We start from the raw sequence: 15894 nt of genomic DNA, 5'->3' as shown, positions 1-15894 counted from the left end.
CTTCTTAACTCTGCAAAACTCTGTTAAGGTGTCTCTGTTAAGGTGTCTCTGTTACCTAGAGGCTTGCTTCATATAAGAGTATGATTAGGATAATCAAATGGTGATATTTTGCATATCTCCATTGCCAACTCATGCCATGGACTGTCAGTGTCATCCTGATTACTGGAAATGGAGTCATTAGTGCCTTTGAATCTAACAAGAGTAGAAAACCAATTGTAAAAGCCCATTTTAAGACTCTGTTTCTCAAGAACCACTCCCAATACCAAGCTGTATTACTTACAGTTCCCTAGGGAAACAGAATCAACAAGAGATATCTGTAAATAGAATATTTTATAAACATGTCTCATGCAACTGTGGGGATGCACGGGTCCAGATTCCATGGGGCAGGCAGCAAAGTGGCAACTCCAATGAAGATGTTCGATGAACTCCTCAGGCAGTAAACTGACAACTCCAATGAAGGTGTTTGATGACCTCTTCAGGAAACACTTCACTGGCTAGCTGAAGAAGTGCAGGTCCTCTCTCTCTTTCTTCCTTAAAAGGCTTCAACTGATTGGATTAAACCCAGCTGACTGGATTCTCTTATTGCAGAAGATACATAATTGATGTAATCAGTCACAGATGCAGTCAGTTGACTGAGGATTTAATAAACCAGCCTTCTGGTTTATCAACCAGCCACAAATGTCCTTGCAGTAATTGTTAGGCCAGTGTTTGCTTGACCAGACACTTAGACACCATCACCCGGCCAAGTTGACATATAAACCTAACCAATCCAGAAGCTAAGAGCCGACACAGACCCAGATGCTTGCTGATGCTTAGAAATGGTTGGAGATGCAGATGGAAGGACGTTTGGAGAAGCTAAGCTAAGAGATGAAGCCCAGGGTTTGCCCCAGAGAAGCTTAGAGAGACCCAGAGACATTTTGGAGAACACCATTTTGAATTGCAGCCTGGGAGCAAGAGAACAGCAGATGCCAGCAACAAGCCTTCCCAGCTGACAGAAGTGTTCCGAACACCACTGGCTATTCTTCAGTAAAGGTATCCTCTTGCTGATGCCCTAGTTTGGACACTTTTACATTATCTTAGAACTCTAAATCTGTAACCAAATAAACCCCCTTTCTAAAAGCCAATCCATTTCTGTTATTTTCCATAATGGCAGCATTAGCAAACTGGAACAGTGTTAACAATAGGGTGGTGTGGTGGTTTGGAACAGTTACATACCCCAGAAAAGGCCATGTTCTTTGAATCCATTCCTGTGGACACAGACCTGTTATGGGTGGGACCTTGTGGTTAAGTTATTTCAATTGAGATGTGACCCAGCCCATTCAACGTGGGTCTTCATCCTTTTACTGGAGTCCTTTATGAGAGGATAAAAGACAGAAAAAGCCCAGAGAGATGAACTTAAGAGAAGCTTAGAGAGAAAAGCCCCAGAGAAGCTGAGAGAGGACCCACAGAAGCTCAGAGAGTAGGCTACTGGAACCAGAAGCTGAAAGCAATGAAACATGGGAGAGAAGGACCAGTAGATGCCGGCCATGTGCCTTGGTATCTGACAGAAGAACCCGAGATGCCAGCAGTCATTCTTCAGAGAAGGTGTCTTCCTCTTGATGCTTTAATTTGGACATTTTCACCACTTTAGAACTGTAAATTTGTAAGTGAATAAATCACTATTGTAAAAGCCAACCCTTTCTGGTATATCGCATTCTGGCAGACTTAGCAAACAGAAACAGGTAGTATATGGGAACTCTGTATTTTATGCATGATTTTTCTGAAAACCCACAACATCTCTAATAAATTTATATAGATAGCTAAGTGAAGGGGGAAAAAAAGACACTTTTCAGTTTTCAGTATGAAAACAATTACACTATTGATTTCTCTTTCTACCAATCAGCCCCCGAAATGGGCCACACCAAAGGAGAGTACATTTCAAGCCAATAAGCTGCAGGATGCATAACCTAACAGACCTCACTAAAACCTCACCAAAGGGGGAAATTGGGTGGAGAAAGGAATTTTAAAAGATTACACACTGCCAGCCCAGACTATAGAGAATAATCATAGCCAGATAGGGTGGCCAGTGCTCCCTAACCCCAAAGAAGCAAAGTTTTCATAATAATATAGAATTTTAAAAAAAGTTTTGTACATAAGCTACTCAAGATTTCTCTAGCACTGACTGATACAAAGCACAATGAAATGGCACTTTTAGAGACAGCAGCTTCAGACTCAGAAAAAGATGATGAGATGAGCTGCATATGGCTAAATCAGTGGCAAAATATAGTTTTCTTTCCTTTTGTATTTTTAAAGGAAGTAGGAGAGTAAATAAGTGATCACCCCAAAACAAGGGGCACATGATCCATTCTGAGTGGTTGAGAAGGGGTTGAATAAAGGATAGGACAAAGATTTGGTATCAGATAGAGATCTTACCATGTTAATTTGGTCATTTCTGATAAGAAAAATACAAAATAAAAGTAAAGTATATACTTGACCTAAGATACCTTAAAGCTGAAAACCTGAACAGCACTTTTTGGGGGGCTGGTGCTTTGTATAGAACAATGAGGTTTCCTGTAGTGGAGCCTTTCTCTGGGCTCTGCTCTGCTCTCAATAAGACAGGCGCGTACCTCTTTCCCACCTTTATGGGGAGGGCAATATACATTAAGCTGAAAAGTTATCTTCCCAAAGTGAGAAAGGGATTAGACTGCTACTTCAAAACTGTGGAATTATTTGGAATGCTTTACAAATGGCTGCTACAACAAAAACAACAAAAGGGGTAATTACAAAATACATACATCACAATATGCTTTTAAAGACTCTTGCATCATGCTCATGCTCCCTTAAATGTTGTTTCCAAAGCAGCTCAACTCTTAGGCCCAGCTGGAATCTCTGGGGAAAGGCAGAGACACAGGAAGGTAGCAAAGGGTGTGTGGTGGGTGGGGTGGAGGATCTACAGCAAGAATAGAAAGCAGCCTTCCAGTTAGAGATCAGTCCTCAGTTTAAAGGTCAGCTTTGGGCAGACTGGCCTCAGGCAGAGTCAGGGTCAAAGGGAGGAGCTGCGGTAGGGGGCAACGGGACTGCTCCATATTCCATTCAGGTCAAGCAGAATGTGGTCTAGCATCCTTTGGGTACAGAGGTGCTCCTCCTTGGTGGCTTTCAATTTACCTCCCAAATCATCAGTAGTCTTTTCCAGCTTGGCTACAGATCTCTCAGCAAACTGAGCACAGGTCTTTGCCTCCTTGAATTTATCAGTAAACATCTTTATCTCTTCTTCATATCTGTCTTCTCTTTGAGAGTATTTTTCTTCACAGTGCTGGGACACTTCAGGCTGTGGTCCAACAGTCTGATCTGCTTCACAACGGGACACTGCCAGCTCAGCTCACTCCTCTAGGAGTTCCAAAGTTCCCTTCAATAATCACTAATTTACGAGCCACCTCCTCATACTTCTAACCTACCTCTTCTGCGAGGTGCTTAGCTTCCTTGAGTTGGATTTCCCCGAGTTCCCTCATGTTCAATAACCTTTATACTTCTCTCACTCTCATCAGCAGCTTTCTCTGCTTCCTCCAGCTTTTGCAGGGCAGTGGCCATGTGCTCCTGAGCACATTCCAGTTCCTCTTCAACTTCCTGGTGTGACAGTTCAAGGAGGCCCCTTTAGCCTCACCCTTTTCCTGGGCCCACCTTTCTCCCCTTGCTTCCTGATGGAGGTACTGGGCTCTCTCTGGGCATCATGTGCCTGATGCTGCAGAATCTGGGTCTTGCCCTTGGCCGCATCAATGGTGGTGCTCTCCACCCTGATGCCCACCTCCTGCTTGTGCTCTTCCTCTGCTCAGGCGGGACCTTCTTGCCTCCTGAACTTGGTGCTGCAGTTGTGTCTCCAACATTGGGATTGCTGGAATCAGAAAAAAATGCTTCAAAGCAGGTTGGGGGGAGGGGGTGTGGCGGCAAGGGGACAGAAAAGCAAAGCAAAAACCTTCCATGGCTACCTCTGTCTACTTGATAAAATCCAACTCCTCAGCCTGGTACATGAGGTCCTAAACAATTAGCAATCAGTGCACTTTTTAAACTTTATCTGCCACTATTTCCTGAATTCTCGCTCTGACTTTTGCTGTTCCTTTAGCAAGTAAATTGAATGCTTCCTCTCCACACACACATTTCCTAAATGTTCAAAATGTTCAAATCCTATCTGCATAGCACATCCCAGATCAAGTAGCTACCATATCCACAGATATGTGAGAGAGGCCCCACACTTATTCAGTGGTGGAGCCTATTTCAAAAGCAGTCTGTCATACTTGTGGAAACAAGCTCTTTCAAGGTCCTTCTAAGAGCCTGTTGGTAAGTAAATAAAATTTGATCTGTGCTTCCTTAAATCTATTGTTGGCCTTACTCAAGGAACTTTTTCCTATATGTACCCCAGTTGCAATATTTTAAGTGGTATTCTACACACTTGATGCAGATTAAATGGGAGAGTTTTTAAAACCTTGCCTGAATGATACTAATTTTTTACACCACCTTTTTTAGACTTTAAGGCATTATCTCACTGAGTCCTCACAAACTCTGCAAGGTAGGTAATAACCCCCATGTAGGACCAGCTATGTAACTTGCGGAGCTCAGTGCAAACTGAAAAGTGTGAGGCTTCTTGTTCATAAACCATTAAAAATAGTGACAGCAGATGATCAAACAAAGTGTGGAGGCCGACGTGACAATACATGTAGTAAGCCCATGAGGTGGCTCTGTCACCATCTTACATTTAAAAATAGGTTCGTAGAGATCAAGTAAATTCCCAAGGTACTTTATTTGCCACAGAACCAGAATTCGAACAGAGTTTTGACCCCTACTAAACTCTTTCCAGCTAGACTACGCCCCTTCCAGTTGAATTGAATCTGAATATTTTCTAAATTTCTTTTAAAAACATACAAACACAAAGTCTGCTGCCAGTCACTTTCACTCCAGTTCATCCTTATACCCCCGGGTGTTGAAAAGCATTTATTGAATGAATTAACGTGTTATATAGACTATTGGGATGAAGCAGGCTGTCTTGTCTACCTTAAGAGCTCTTGCTGCACATTTCCTTTTAAAATATTCTCCCTAAATCTGACAGAAAATGCAGACATGTCTCTGTGTAACTGGAACTTAAAAAAAATACTGTAATAGCAGAAGTTGTGACTCAAAATTGTGCTAGAGTTCGAACCGCAACACTTACATTATGTATCATCAAGCAATAGTCTTTTTTTTTTTTAATGACTACTATATACTGGGACTCACTTAAACTAAAAGGACCGAGGCCGAAGAGTCAAGGAGAGACGCCTGAAGGCGAAGGGACAAAGTGAGCCTGTCACGAACAAGAACCCCAAACCACAGACAGAACCCAGGGTGCGCACCTGCGCAGAACGAATCCTGCGCAGAGGCCGGCAGGAAGGGCGGGGCGGGCGTGGGGCGCAGATAGGGTTGCTAGGAGAACGCGATGACGCCATGGCCTCGGAGCTCTTCTCCGCCAATGGGCGCCGCCTGCTGGTAATGACGCGCTGCGTGCGTCAGACTGACGGCGCGCGAAGGGCACAGTTCTACGAGTCGGGAGGACGTTCGGCCTCTGTGAGCCGCAGCCTTTCCGAGGGAGCGGTTGGGTGTTCGCCATCTTAGGGAGTGAGTGTGACCCGGCCTTCTCCCCCGTGGGTGCGGAAAACGGAGCGTGGAGCCTCTCTGGGGCTGCTTCTTTGGCTCTAGGCCCGCTCGGGCGCGGCCTACTTTGGGGAAGCCGCCGTGACCTACCCCAAGGGCACGGAGGCGGGAAGAAGGAAGGCCCTGTTCGGGGTCCCAGACACCGGTGACATTGGCCGGCCTAGTCGCTCTCCTTGCGTTTATCTAACCGCTGCTCCGCCTTCCCCTAGGAGGATGTTCTCGTCCGTGGCGCATCTGGCGCGGGCGAACCCGTTTAACGCGCCTCACCTTCAGTTGGTGCACGATGGCCTCACGGGCTCCCACAGTATCCCCGCGGGGCCCCCTGGCCCTCCCCGCCGCTCTCGCAACCTGGCAGCCGCTGCTGTGGAAGGTGAGATGAGACCCTGCCCCGATACGGTTGCTTTACCTTGCGGCCTGCTCTACCTTCTAGGCATGGGCCCGGCCTGGAGGACAGGGAAGGGCGCCCAGCCCGCTGCCCCGTAGGACAGCTCCCGGTTGCCTGCCCTGGGATGTCAGCCCTTTCCGCCCTAGGCCGGGGTCGGGTCCTTGGCCCTCCGTCAAGGGCGTGGAAAGGCCTAGGCCCAGAGTCCCTCGATGACCTCCATGCCCTCGAGGGAGGAAAGACAGAAAGGCCTTGAATAGCTCCTTATCTTATCCACTGTTGAGCCCGCTTGGCCAGCAGACTGTTGGGTAGTCTCCTTCCTAACCACTGACCACCGTAATTCTAACTGTGTCATCTCTTCTTTGATTTGGTTTTAACCTTGTTAAAAATATCTCCTTTCCTTTAAGTGTTAGCTCTAAGTCTTAAGGTTGACACAAGGTATATGAAATAGCTGGTTCTCCTAAGTTGTAATGAGATTGCTGGAGGCGTCGACTTGAAGTCCCGGGTAGGCTGTCTCCTTCCGGAGATAATAATTGGTAGGCATCATTTGGATCTTATTTCTTGGGATTCATGGTGATTGGACCCAGCTTTAACTGTTTTAAATCCCAGTGGGGCAGAAAAATCTCACAGAGAACTGTATCTACAGAGCATCTGTAAAAGCTGATTTTTTTTTTTTTTTTAATCTTCATGTGTTTCTGATTTTAGTTTGGGTAAATAATCCTTTACCTATCATTCTGCCCTTCGATGTGAAACCATAAAAGCTAACATCACCTGTGAAATTACTATATATATTTATTTGAATGCAGGAATTTGTTTTATGCTGTAGGAATTCATTTATTTGGGGATAGAATTGTTAAATGCTAAGTTTGAAGTCGTTTGCAGTCTTTCATTTAGGGGTGCTCATTCTTAGTTTGATTTTAATTTCATTGTAAAGTCATTAATGTAGATAACTTTCAAACACTACTATGGGTAATCTAAAATTATTGTTTTGATTTGGGAAACATTTCTTGTAATTCACACTGGAAGGAAAAGCATTTTTCTACTTGATTGTAAAGTAGGGCAAAGCTGTTCAGCTGTGATAGTACTATGTCACAGGGAAATTTAGTTTTCTTTCATTCCCATGGCCCTAGTCATCTCTGAAGAAAATCTGACTTGATGTTTTTTTTAATTAAACAGAGCAGTATAGCTGTGACTATGGATCTGGCAGATTCTTTATCCTCTGTGGACTTGGAGGAGTTATTAGCTGTGGCACAACACATACAGCATTGGTTCCTCTAGATCTGGTTAAATGCAGAATGCAGGTTTGTTTTGCATGCTGGACTAGAGCGTTTTGTTGAAGCATGGCTGTTAAATCATATGATGTAGTCATCTACTAACAACTTGTGTGGAAACCTAACTGTCCAGGAGGTAAGTTGATGGCTAGTAACATGAGTTTTATATTAAAATGCATGGTGTGTCTTGTCTTTACTGCAGAATACAGTTGTGAATATGGCTCCATGAAGTTTTATGCACTGTGTGGCTTTGGTGGGGTCTTAAGTTGTGGTCTGACACACACTGCTGTCGTTCCTCTGGATTTAGTGAAATGCCGAATGCAGGTTTGTACTGAGATGACAACATGAAAAATTTAGTATCTTTCATATGCGACTTAATTCCACAAAATCTTAAAGGGCTTCAGAAAATGAGAAGAATTTGAAGACATCACAACTGCTATGATTTCACTATTTTTAGTGAAATCAAACCTGAATTTCATTTACAGTACTTGTGATCTTTATTTTAATTAGTGTTTTAAGTTGAAGAAATGCCTCTTTTAAGGAGTATATTGTTTTCTCAGACTGGCTATAAAACAGTTTTTTCTGCGTGGCTCAATTTTGGCCAGAAGTCTCTTCAATGTCTATGGATTATTAATGCCCCAAATATGGTCATTTTACAAAAATTAGTTACATGTCAGGGTGGGTAATCAGTCTTTGTATATTACCTGAAATAATTTCATGTCTCATCGATAAGACCAAGGAAGAGCATACCAGGTAGATTTAAATGAAAATTTTATGGATATAGCCTCTTGTATATTTATTTATATATAAGATTTTACAACTTGATTGGGATTATTGACACAAAAATAATCAAACATCAAAAATTTATTTGTCCCAAACAGGATTAGAAGGCTGCTTACCTAAAAGAGAAAGGAAGGTGAAATATTAGGAGGGAGAGGAAGGTGATGTATACCAGCCCTTCTAATACTGACAGAAATAGATAAGATTTTTTTTCCATTAGTTAATAGAATGGATATTAATTATACCTTTGCTAAAACTTTTTAAGTAAATTTAATTTCATATCTCTTAATTTATTTAAGTCAAAAGACAGATTCTCATTGTGTTGCTGTATCTTTTTAATTACATTTAGTTAATTTTCTTAAGTTGCAAAATTTTACAGTATCTACTTAATGGATTAGCATATATCAGGAATACAGATATTTAGGCAGTAGCTTTAAAACTAAAGTGGTAAAAAGAGTTGAATGGTGAGAAGTCTCTGCATCAGTTTTACCCTCTCAAGTATTCCTCCAAGACTTAAGACTCAAAAGAAAGCTAGACTTGAATATATAAAAAATAATGTTTTATAAAGATAATCATAGATCTTAAATGGCTATCATGCAGTAATCACGTATTTACCTTTTGTGATCTGAAATTTTAGAACCGAAAGGAAAAAATAATTGAAATGAATTACTAGAAAATTAAATGTTTATGAGAGGTGTTAAGTCATTGGTACATATAACCAATTTTTTTTTTTCTTGTTTTAAATAAAGGTGGACCCTCAAAAGTACAGGGGCATATTTAATGGATTCTCCGTTACACTTAAAGAGGATGGTGTTCGTGGTTTGGCTAAAGGTTGGGCTCCAACTTTCATTGGCTACTCTATGCAAGGGCTTTGCAAGTTTGGCTTTTATGAAGTCTTCAAAGTCCTGTATAGCAACGTGCTCGGAGAGGTATATAATTTGAAATTGAAAGTTCTAAGTTTTAAACTTAAATTTTAAATATCAAAAAGCATATTAGGTTTTGTCTTTGTCTCAACTTGTTTAAGAATGTATTTCATTAAATTTCAGTGCTCTTTTTACTGTACTATTGTATACTGTACTACTTTCCAAGTAAGATTTTAGTTTTTAAGAGACATATTATAGTATAGTTATGCATTTGGCTAATGAGGTTATGAAAGATTATATATAGTCAGTCTTCATATTATGTGTGTTATCTGTGGACCATGTGATAGATAAATATTTTTAAAGTTTGAACCATAATTGTTTCTCAGCACTGTCACTGTAATTATAGAAATAGTCAATGCAACAGTTTATGATCCCTCTTTATGTTTTTCATTTTAGGAGAATGCCTATCTCTGGCGCACATCACTGTATTTGGCTGCCTCTGCCAGTGCTGAATTCTTTGCTGACATTGCTCTGGCTCCTATGGAAGCTGCTAAGGTTCGAATTCAAACCCAACCAGGTTATGCCAACACTTTGAGGGAAGTGGTTCCCAAAATGTATAAGGAAGAAGGCTTAACAGCGTAAGTAAACATTTGTCTAAACTTGCAGTATAAAAATACTCTTCTCATTTTTAGTGAACTTCCATTTCTGTCTGCTGGCTTTAAGCCCACCGAACATTTTTTTTTTTTTTTTTTTTTAAATTACGCTATTTAATGCCTCCCTTTTCTACATGGAACATAACCTCCACATGGGCAGGTATCTTTATTTTATTTGCTTATTCCAAGCACCTAGATTGGGTCTGGCTCATAGTATGTGCTCAGTAGGTATTGTATATAAGAAAGATATCCAAGACCTAACTAGAAAAGATCTAGAGGTGGCAGTAAATCTTATTAAATATAGTTGTAGTGGATAAAATTTTTTTGATTTTTGCATGAATGTATTATGTTCTCTTAAAAATTATTCATTGCTTGAGCCCTGTATTAAGCTTTTTGTACACTAAAGAACAAGACAGTCAATAGATGACTTGATATCCACAGCTTCTATTTGACCTTAAACATTTAGTAAGTTAACTTTTTGGGGGGAGAGGGGTGGTGGTTAGAATTCTTGTGAAATATGTTCACAATTTAAGAATTTGCATTAGGCCACAACATGCTTCCTTAGATCCACCTTTGTGGGTGCCAATCTTGAACTGAGTTCTACTTGGAAACTTTGTGTTTCTTGTAGTTCCAGTCAAAGAAACATCCAACAACTTTTTTGGTTGTATAGTCAAAGGTGCTTGAGTCATTGGCATGTGAGATAAATATACCTGCATGTTAGTCTTAGGTTCTGATAGAAATGACATGCAGTCATGCTGCCATTTTTTGCTATCGGGACTTGACTGGTGTGCGGACACTGTTGTTTAATGTTGATGAAAATCTCTGTTGGGTGAATATATTGCAGCTGTCTACAATGAAGTTTCCTAATTTCCTAGGTTCTACAAGGGGGTTGCTCCTCTCTGGATGAGACAGATACCATACACCATGATGAAGTTTGCCTGCTTTGAACGTACTGTTGAAGCATTGTACAAGTTTGTGGTTCCCAAGCCCCGAAGTGAATGTTCAAAGCCAGAGCAGCTTGTTGTAACATTTGTGGCAGGTTACATAGGTATGAATTTAGAATGTAATTGTCTGTGAAATCTAAGACAGATAATCATTTTCATTATTGGCTTCTTGTGAGGGAAAAATATTCCAAAGAATATTTTCCCATAACATTTTATATGCCTATCTTTGTATTTCAACTGACAGCAGATTGGATCATTTATCTCTTTTTTTCAGCTGGAGTCTTCTGTGCAATTGTTTCTCACCCTGCTGATTCTGTGGTATCTGTATTGAATAAAGAGAAAGGTAGCAGTGCTTCTGAGGTCCTCCGGAGACTTGGATTTAAAGGTAAGTAGGGTTTTTTTGGGTCTCTAAAGAAAGAACAACAGTTTGGGATATACTTTATTTTTCATTTATATTTCATCTTTCAACCAGGTGTATGGAAGGGACTTTTTGCCCGTATTATCATGATTGGCACTTTGACTGCACTACAGTGGTTCATCTATGACTCTGTGAAGGTCTACTTCAGACTCCCTCGTCCTCCTCCACCTGAGATGCCAGAGTCTCTGAAGAAGAAGCTTGGGTTGACTCAGTAATTAGAACAGATATGGACTGAATCTGCTTGTTGATCAGTGTTGAGGAAACTGCAAAAGGAACTTTTATATATTTGACAGAGTAGGAAATTGTCTATCCCTGATATAATTACTGTAGTACTCTTGCCTAAGGCAAGAGTTTCAAATTCATTGTTCAAATAAACCCAGCTGTTCATGAATTGTCTATGACTTGATGATTATTTAAAAACCGAGTTTTTAAAGATTTAACCCTGAAATAGAAAGAATTGAGTATGAGTTGAAACCTCAAAGAAGAAATGCAAACCACTTTTGGTTGAATTTTATGGTTGAATATTCTGATCCCTATTCATAAATTATCACGTTTCAAGTTTTGTCAATTTAAAAAAAGTGAATTGTAGTTAAATTTTAAAAATATAAAAATTTGTGGTTATATTTTGACAAGTAAACTTTTTGTAAAATATATACATATATATTTAATTCTGATGAGTTTGCTAGTCATTTGTTAAGAAAAGGTAACCTAGGTTAGTCTTATTCTTAGAATGATAGTTTTTTATTTTTTTTTTATTTTTAGAATGATAGTTCTTAAAAGGAACAAAACAATTGATGTGATAGCTGACAAGGTGCGTACCTCTGGGAAAACAGCATTCTGGCCTACTTCAACATGGGTCATAGGTTTAAAAGTAAGCCACTGTATTTGTGTTCAGTTCCCCTTAAGTTTGGTTGAGAAGGATAAAACCCAATCTCTGATAAAATTTTACTGTGAGGGTTCAGAATATAGGCAATATTGACAACCATCCTATGTAAAATGTATAAATGGGGACTAAGGTAATGGAGTGGGAAATGTTCTCACTAGAAATCCATACTATAAGGGAACTGAACTAATTTAGAGGCCAGATGTAAGCTTTATCATCATCACCTGGCCTTGTTCAATGTTTCAGTCTTGTTTTACTTGTGCTGCATAGACAAAGAAAGGGTTGTAAGTGCAAATTGGGGCCAAATGTTAAAGGGTAAAACTGGTCTTTTGAACCCAGACAAATGGTGGCTATGGTAATTAGTAATATTATCAGTGTTAATTAGTTATTGCTTTATAACAAGTCATCCTGATCTTAATGGCTTAAAAACATATGCTTCTGTGGGTCAGGAATTCAGTACTACCCCTGCTGGTGCTTCTGACTCAGGGTCCCAAAATTGCAGTCAGATGATAGCTTTGGGATCATTTTAAAGGTCTTTTCACTCATCTGGGATGGAAAGATACTCTGAGCATCTCTGGGTAGTTAAGTCTTTTCAGTAAAGTCTAGTCTGGCAGCTTCAGGACAGCTGGACTTGAGGGCTCCAAAGTGGAGCTGGGCAGAAAATAACTTTTTAGGACTTAGCTTCAGAAGTTACATAGCATCACTTCCACTACACTCTTAATTGCCACAGTCCCAGAAGACCAAATTCCAGATTCAGAAGGGAATGTAGATTCCACCTATTGCTGAGAGAAATGCCAGTCAGTCACATAGTAAAAAGTATGTGGGATGTAATATATGTGTATATTGGTGTGGCCAACCTTGGAAAATATCTGCTACAGTGGGTTGTAGATCTGAAAATTATTCAGGGTAGGCAGTTCAGCTAGTCTGTACCATGAGATTTCCATTGCCAATTTTGTAAGTTGCAAGTTTTATTTCTGAGGGAGAAAATAGACAATAGGCTTTATTTGCGGGTGCTGATGTGAGGAAGCCTGGTTTTGCTAAATTGTGCATGCCTAATGATGTGACAAAACTGAATGGAAAAGAAGGAATAGCTTAACTAAATATCCATTGTGTGACACCATTCATGAAATGTTTTGACCATATTTTAAAATGAGCTTTACATTTCTCTGATAACATTTTTGGGGCAGATAGAAGTGTCCACAGTATATGAAGTTTGGTGCTTGGCAGTCTTGCTGCAGATTAGGAGGTATATACTACTGCTTTATGTAGCATAAGTTGTATAATCCTACTGTTCATACAATCTACTCCTTTGTATTATTAATTATGAGGTAAAGTCCCACAAAATAATTAAGTTAAAAATAGGCACCACATGGTTAAAAATCAAATTGATTTTAAATTAAGAAATTAGTTCACTGCTGAGTGCTATTTCCCTGAAATATCAAAGGATGATCTGGTACATTAACAAGTCAGCTACTTCTGACAGCTCTTACCTCAGGAATTAGTGAGTCATTTTATCTCTTTTATAAAGGCAGCCCTTGCCTTTACATCGTAGGAAGTGTTTATAGGAGTGTGTGAGATGTTAAGCTCACCTTAGGTTTGGTTTATGAATCTCTTGGTTATTAAAATGTTACTTGACAAGTTCCTAGAAAGAAACTATTCTGGAGTTTTCATGTGTGCTTTTACTGACTGAAGTGCTATGCATGTAACAGTTAATAAAGGCTTGCTCAATTGAATAAAAGTGTTGGAGATATGTTTCCTACTCAAGACATAATTCCTACCTCATAAACCTTGAAAAAGGATTTGATTGACAAGTCAGCTGGCTCTTTTTGAAATGCAGTATATACAAGATTTGAAGATGGAGAATAATAGCTCTTGTGAGAGGCAATATCTTTATTATTTTAAGAACTATGATCTAAAACCAGAAGTCTACATCAACTAAGGTTAAAATTGTTAAGTCGTCATTAACATCTGAAAATAGGGAATACCCAACTTTTAAGTCTGGATGAACAATTGTTTATTGACTTTATTGACTGCACAGTTGGTTAGACTTTAAATGATATAAGCAGGGAAACTTCACAGAAGATTGAAATGATGACTTACCCACTCAAGACCATATCATCTATTATTGAAGTGATTAATTTTACATTTTCTACTGTTGGGAAAGAAAGCCAATGTTGCCTTTCCATTTCCCTGTATCTGCCCACAAAAGCTATCTGTCATGAAGATACAATAGTGACCATGAGTCTAGTGACATTTGAGATTCGGAGTTCCCTGCAAGAATGTTCTGCTCAGCAGGGCTACTAAATAACATTGACAGATATGTGAATAATTTTTTCAATAACAAATAGAACTAGCACCAAATAAGATGAGTGCCTCATTTATTTGGCACTAATAGAAACTGAAATACTTTTCTTAAATAAGTTTCCAGATAGGTGAATTTTTAAGTGTTGAAAATTTTCCTGTTAAGCATTTTTAATGTTAAGTTTTCTAAAATGCATGTTATATTATTGGGCAAAAAGCATTGCCTTATTTGAATGATTACATGAAACATAGCTTATGCTTTATTTAGTGTCATCATTAAGAACACTAAGACTTAGTACAGTGATGCTTTTTCCATGATATACAGAACTCTTGACCCTACAAAAAACAGCCCCATATTCTGCAACTTCTTGTTACATTAGGTAATGGCTTTGCCCTGTACTGGGTGTCTATATGTGCCAGGCTATTTAGATATGTTAATGCTAATATTAACAGTTGAGCTGTAAGGTAGATGTTATTATCCTTATTTACAGGTGGGACCTTAAGGTTCACAGATACTAAATAATTTGAGGCCAAAGAAATGTGATGGTCAAGTCAGCATTAGAATCCGAGACCTGTAACTTCAAAATCTCATGCTCTTTCCACTATGTTAAAACAGACACGAATCAAACAGTCTTCAGCAGACCTGTCCTTTGCCATTGATTTGTGGTGAAAAATCCATTAAAAAAAACAAAAAACAAAAAACAAAAAACAAAACAGTTTTTGAGAGGACTACAAAAAACAAAACAAAACAAAATAATTAATGTCCTATTCATATAACCCTTTCATAGAACTATCACCCCTACTTTTTAATAGTAATTCTGGAATGTCATTCTTAAAGCAATAAAAAATTTAAAAATGCTTCAACATAAATAGGATTTCTGTTGTAATGTAGTGTGGGGAGCCGCTTTCCGGGTTAGGGCCTAGTGGACACGCCGCGACCTGCTCCAGAGTAGCCCCCGCCCATCGTTTGAGCCAAGATGGCGCCCGTATCCTGCTTCCGCATATGACGCATGAGGCAGCGGTTGCTGCTAGCCTATTGTACACGCTTACGTAGTGCCAGCACATTGGTTGTAACTATTGTATATAAGAAATTACCCGGGCTAGCCTCGGGGAGACAGCCCACAGGGAGCCGTGCCTGACGGCCGCATAGAGGTTGTTCTCCCACGGGGTATAGGGCCTCGTGTGGAATATGTAACAGAGAAAATTTTCTTCCTGGCTCCAGTAAAAGGCTTGCATTCACTGCCATTGCGTACCTCAAGTGTCAGTTTGTCTGCGTCTCTCCCTCTTTCCCTCTGTTCTCCTTGCCGGCCGAGGACAGGACGCGCGGGACCGAGCGAGAAGGCGCCGGACAATGTAGGATACTCACAAGATACATATAATACCCCCCCCCTTTTGTTCTCATGAGCTAATTAAATGGGTAACTGTTTCTTGCCACCAAACCCAACCTAAATCCCCTCTAGCAGACTGTAAGTTTTGTGAGATCAGGGAACACTTGTCACCCAGCTCTGTATCCCCTGAAGCACTTACCCTAATGCTTTGCATGTATTGAGTGCTCCATAAATGAATGAATCAACTAAGGGTAAAACTATCTGCTACCTAACTGAAGGCAAAACCAAAGTCATGGAACCCACAAATGGACAAAAGTAGCTACACTTGACTGGAATAGAGAGAGACATGAGGGATACTATTAATCAGTTCTAGGTGTAACTGTAACCTGAGTGTCTGGATACCCAACAGAGGTGGA

General features: G+C 40.0%; 1 protein-coding gene, 1 non-coding gene and 1 pseudogene across 3 annotated transcripts; 2 read left to right on the top strand and 1 right to left on the bottom strand.

Annotated features, from left to right (window-relative positions):
- Positions 1-1804: 1804 nt before the first annotated feature.
- Positions 1805-5450, bottom strand: LOC119542585 (annotated as a pseudogene).
- Positions 5451-5487: 37 nt separating this feature from the next.
- Positions 5488-11362, top strand: SLC25A3 (solute carrier family 25 member 3). 2 transcript variants are annotated; one of them, XM_037845425.1, is made up of 8 exons: positions 5488-5619; positions 5865-6025; positions 7511-7632; positions 8838-9017; positions 9408-9589; positions 10480-10652; positions 10823-10933; positions 11021-11362. In XM_037845425.1, exons 2-8 carry the CDS (start codon positions 5869-5871, stop codon positions 11179-11181), a joined length of 1086 nt encoding a protein of 361 aa, XP_037701353.1. In that variant the 5' UTR covers positions 5488-5619; positions 5865-5868; the 3' UTR covers positions 11182-11362. The 2 variants fall into 2 exon arrangements, with proteins under 2 accessions (XP_037701353.1, XP_037701355.1); XM_037845427.1 differs by lacking the exon at positions 5488-5619 and having other exon boundaries at positions 5637-6025.
- Positions 10155-10402, top strand: LOC119543550. Its single transcript, XR_005218618.1, has one exon. It is a non-coding gene; the product is annotated as a small nucleolar RNA SNORA53 (small nucleolar RNA).
- Positions 11363-15894: the final 4532 nt, after the last annotated feature.

This window comes from Choloepus didactylus, chromosome 8 (assembly GCF_015220235.1).
Source record: "Choloepus didactylus isolate mChoDid1 chromosome 8, mChoDid1.pri, whole genome shotgun sequence".
NCBI lineage: Eukaryota > Metazoa > Chordata > Mammalia > Pilosa > Megalonychidae > Choloepus > Choloepus didactylus.
This window is presented reverse-complemented; position numbering and strand designations above follow the sequence as displayed.